Here is a 5,131-nt window from a genome sequence, read left to right as displayed (position 1 = left end):
CCAAGAGACAACTTCTCATCTTGATTTCTTGAAGTGTCATAGCAGAGCGATCTTTATAAGCTTATTTAATGATAATTGCAGTCTAATCAGCCACATTAGAAGACCCAATATTCTAAAACAGATCTGACTATGGGAGGAGTTAGTGCTTTTTTGGAGCGAAATGAGACGATCCTGTTCCGTCAGATTCGGTCAAAGAAAAGTCCTTACGTTGCAGTTAAATATTTTATCGACGACATTTTGAGAAACTTTAGGTTTTGTGAATATTTAGATATTATTAAACAACCGGACATCATATGTTCAGAAGAATGAAAACGAAGGTTTCCCGTCCGCCTTCGTCCTTTAATATACAATTTTGAGTGACAACAGCTTCAAACCTAACACAGATCAATGGAAATAGCTTGGCCTGATAGAGAGCCAAAGTTTTTTCTCAATTACAATCGACTCTAATTGGCGTTTTTTTTTCAATTACAATCGTCTCTAATTGGCGTTGACACGTAGAATGGTCTAGTCCCAAACGTCATGAACCTCGATTCCATTAATTCCAAATTCTTCTAGCTGTGGAAATGCAAAATCATTTTGAATGACTGGATGTTCATTCAACTGCCAAATATCATCCTCCCATAGAGAGCCGTAGAAAACTTCACTGTTCTCATCATCATAGCTATGCACAGCATCCAAATACATAATTTCTGGAATTGAATCTCCATCGGCATAGTTCATGATGATTCCAAGTTCATCCGGACTAAACTGATCTACGAACAAATCAAGCTCTACGCGAGCATTTTCGTAACATGTGAAGTCTCCTATATCAGAAGTGACCGAGGTCACTTGAGAGTTCCCGTCTGCAGTTAATTCGCCCTGCTTTTTTGAACCCATCTGGTCAGCACTGCCCTCCACTTCATAGGTGGAGTCGATATTATGATCTGATTGGGTCTTCAACCCAATTTCGTTATACAGAGAATCTATAACCGCCTTGATCCCTACGTCGCTACAGATATTATCGATCTTCTCGAGAGAGGGCATGAGATCATTGCCATTCGCTAAGGTTAATCCGCCATTAATTCGCTTCGCGTCTGGCAAAGCCACCCAGCCATTCCAATACTCATCTCTCCGTCGCTTGGAGACTGCCATCTTTCCCACTGTGATTAAAAAACAATAGATACAACAATACAGAGCCTTGTTTATATAATCCGACTTTTCCTTCTGGATTTAATGAAAGAACCAAGTTGTCAGCCTAAAAAACTGGTCTACTGTATATAGGTAGTTGGGAGAGGGAAAATCAGAAGAGATCCCTGCTGAGGTGGAAGCTTCCTCAATAAATCCAACCTAACCCAAGCATTTTCCTTTTTCAGACTTTGTTGATATGGCATCCGTAAAAGCCGCGTAAAACCAATGCAGTGCCCAATAACTGAAGCTGAGGTAAAACGGAATTCGAAGAAGCCGCGTCGAACAAACGCGTGGCCAACATGACGACGGCTACCCAAGGTAAAGAAATCTCAATTTCATTCAAACTGACCACTCTTTTCAGTCATGCATATCTAAAACTCCTCGATACGTTGCAAGACACGGCGCGTTTCTCTTTCGCATGAACGTGCACAAAGCTACCAACAACTTTGGCACCGTTTGTATGTACTTCGCGGAAACGGCAAATCAACGCGTGGTCCAAATCACGGTGCGGAAGCGAGTTAGAAAAGTAAAAATACCATGCGAATGCTCTGCAATACTTTTGTAGGGATTTCTGACTTTTTCCGTAATTACCGTTATCCAAATTCGAGTCATTTTTATTATAAGATGTGATATTTGCCAAAGATATTTAAAATTCATGTGGGAATAAGAAATATTATTGAAATATCGTTGTTTTTTAGTACGAAAAAAACAAGATTATATATTAATAGTTCAGAAATAGGAATTTACAATGATATTCAAAAAGTCCCATATCATAAAAGTTTCATCAGTGGAGATGCCATTATAACAATTTATCTAAATACAGCGCAATACAAACATAAAGGGAGTAATGAACAATCCATGTTCTCATACAAACCTAGAGTAATAAATTAGTATGTAGTTCAGTATCAAAAGGAAAATAAAAAGCATTTAGCATGTCGACTGCTTCTTCTGGCTGATTGTACAACGTGAAATAACAACATGTCCATCCTTCCGAGTGAAAAAAGCAAAAACAGTTATGAGACAAGTAGAGTTACAAAAAATTATACAAAAAAGAAGAGGGGATGTAGAAACTAGCCAGGTAATGGGAAGTCTCCCATGTCAATGACTTGTTGATCTAGGATAATTTCTAAGTGCATTCTTCCAGTGTTACCATTCAAGCCCTTCTTCGATAGTTCATCTGCATCCATATTCTGTTCCCTGCCAATATGCCTGATAGTGGAGTTTCTGCGTTGATTCCATAGTAGTTTAATTCTTCCCAGCCAACCCTATAATAATGGGTTGGTGATGTTTGCATTGCCCATTAATTGATCAATTATAATTTTTGAATCCCCATGGATATGAATAGAAGGGATATCAAGGAAATTTGAAAACCATAAGAGGCCCCATAAGGCCATTGCTTTAGCCTTTGTGTTAGTGCCCCTACCTCCATGCCAGAATGTTCTGTATGTCAGTGTCTCTGAGATAGAAAGCCAAAAACCACAGCCACATGTGTGTCGTTGAGCAACACCATCAGAAACACCCACAGGGTATTCCATCTTAAGTCCAGTGCTCTTTTGACAAGGTGTTTTGGAGCAGATTTCATTGGATGTATGCAGTGAGTGGCTGATTAAAAGATTTTCAATGATCTTATTGAAATTTTCAGTGCAGTTCTGAAAGATACATATCTTTCTCCACTTCCAAATTTCCCCAAAGAGAATGGGCAAAATGATCCTCCAAACAAACTTTAGAGAGCTCCACCATCGTAAACAATCTACATTGCTTTCATGTTGAATGTATGGAAAACCAATATATGAAGAAAGTCTTTTCCATACCTGAATTGTATGTTGGCATGTAAGGAAAATATGACTGTTATTTTCTAATTTTTCTTTGCAGATAAGACAGATGTCAGGTCCTTGCCATTATCGCTTTTGCAAGTTTTCCCAAGTAAGATTTTTATTATGGAAAACTAACCAGGTAAATAGAATGATTTTGTTTGGGATATTAGTTTTCCAAAATGTAAATAAAACATGTTTCTCAATCAGTTGTGTATCCTCGGAACAGAGAGAGAGGTATATATCTACAACTTTGATGTTCTCATTCTTCATCTTCCCTGACCAGATTAGTTTATCATGATTGCCAGCACAGAAAATCCCGAGTTGTTTCATCTTAGCAACAATGCGGTCCCAAACCAGGACCCAGTGCCTAGATAGGCCCAATTCCTGCATGTTCTTCCAGACTGGGTAAGGACCCCTCCATAGTGAAATAGCTTGACACCAGAAGAATATGCCTCTTCTATTGAGAGCAATTAAGAGCTGCTCCGGGATCATATCCATATTTCCAGTACCCAGAATGTGGTCAATGCCAATGAGAATGTTGTGGCTAGAGCCAATGTTCCAAGCCAGATGTTGTAGGAAGATGTTTGTGACTTTTTTGAAACTGAGCCAGATAGTCGATCCATTGGAGACCCCAATGGAGCCTCTACGGAACCAGTATATAAAATCCAAATTCTTTAAATATTTTTGTCTGATGACCAGACTCCATGTTCCCGTCCCAAATATACCTCTCCAAAGTGACTTGATTAATAATTCCCATCCAAAACGATGGAGGTCAAGAACACCCCATCCCCCCATGGCCTTTGGCAGAGTGATTCTAGATAATTTGGACAAGTGAAATTTCTTATGTTCATGACTACCCCCCCAAATAAAATTAGCCATAACACGGTTGAGAGAGTGAATGATGGCAGCATGAATGTGATACAGATGGGCCCAGTATACTGTAGTTGATTAAGGACAACTTGTGTAAGGATGACATGGCCCCCCATGGATAGATTCCTATATTCCCACCCAAAGATCTTCTTGGAAAATCTATCTATAAGCCAAAGCCAATCGAGATTCCTATAATTGCATGGTTTGATATGGTATCCCAAGTACTTCATGCCATGACTCATCAACTCAGCTTCAATTCCAAACATATTTTTTATATATGCGATTATGTCTAATTCACAATTCCCATGATAAATAATAGATTTGTGAGCATTCATATACAGACCAGTAGCATTTGCAAATTTCCTGAAAATATGGAAAAGGCATAACCATGTAAAATGATTCAACATACCCATAATGAGCACATCATCGACAAAGAAACCATGTGATATGCTGATGTCGCAGCCCATCTTCAGAGCCTGGAAATGATCTCGTTCCACGGCTTTTGAAATATGCAGGCTCAAGACATCCATAGGCAGGATAAATAACAACAGTGACAAAGAACAACCCTGTCTCAGACCATGCCCTACCCGGAAGAAATTTGTGGGGTATCAATTAATGATCACAGAGTAATAAAAATTTATCACACACGCCATAATCCATTCCACACATTTTAGATGTAGACCTATTTTGAATAGGATCAGTCTCAGGTAACCCCAATCCAAGCAGTCGAAAGCCTTAATCAGATCGACTTGCAGGATGGCTACATTTAGACTTTTTGTATGTATCGAATGCAAGAATTCTTGTGCATTTGCAATGGCATCATGTATTTGTCTACCTTGTAGAAACCCGTGTTGTTCAGGAGATATATGGCGCAAAAGAGTACTTCGCAGACGCCTGGCAATGGTTTTTGAGATAACCTTATAGATGAGATTGCACAATGAAATAGGCCTGTAGTCCTCAAAACAGGTAGGAGGATATCGCTCAAGGATAAGGGCAATATAAGTATATTTTATGCGATGGTGTACATACCCAGAAAGTCTAGACTCCTCCACCATTTGCAGAAGTTCTTTTTTGAAAAGATAAAAAAAATGCGTGAACAACTCCATGGTCCACCCATCCGGTCCTAGGCTTTTATCGCCCTTGAAAGATTTGAGGACAGTGAGTAATTCTTCCTTAGTGATGCTTCTGTATAGAGCATCATTTGATTCTTGGTCAAACATATTCAGGTAGTGCTCAATCCCCCATATGAGATCTTTAGCATCAATGTTATCGCTGCGCTC

At 39.2% G+C, this 5,131-nt stretch overlaps 1 protein-coding gene across 1 annotated transcript; it reads right to left on the bottom strand.

The window, feature by feature from the left end:
• Positions 1-504: 504 nt before the first annotated feature.
• On the bottom strand, positions 505-1,143 carry LOC149171111 (uncharacterized). Its single transcript, XM_089428095.1, has one exon. The coding sequence runs from the start codon at positions 1,129-1,131 to the stop codon at positions 505-507; it is 627 nt and encodes a 208-aa protein (XP_089284221.1). The 5' UTR covers positions 1,132-1,143.
• Positions 1,144-5,131: the final 3,988 nt, after the last annotated feature.

This window comes from Pinus tabuliformis, chromosome 4_2, assembly GCF_031772625.1.
Source record: "Pinus tabuliformis cultivar Carrire ecotype Pingquan chromosome 4_2, CPIR1, whole genome shotgun sequence".
In the NCBI taxonomy this organism is placed as follows: domain Eukaryota; kingdom Viridiplantae; phylum Streptophyta; class Pinopsida; order Pinales; family Pinaceae; genus Pinus; species Pinus tabuliformis.
The sequence above is the reverse complement of the archived record's forward strand: the minus strand, read 5'-3'. Positions and strand labels throughout refer to the sequence as shown.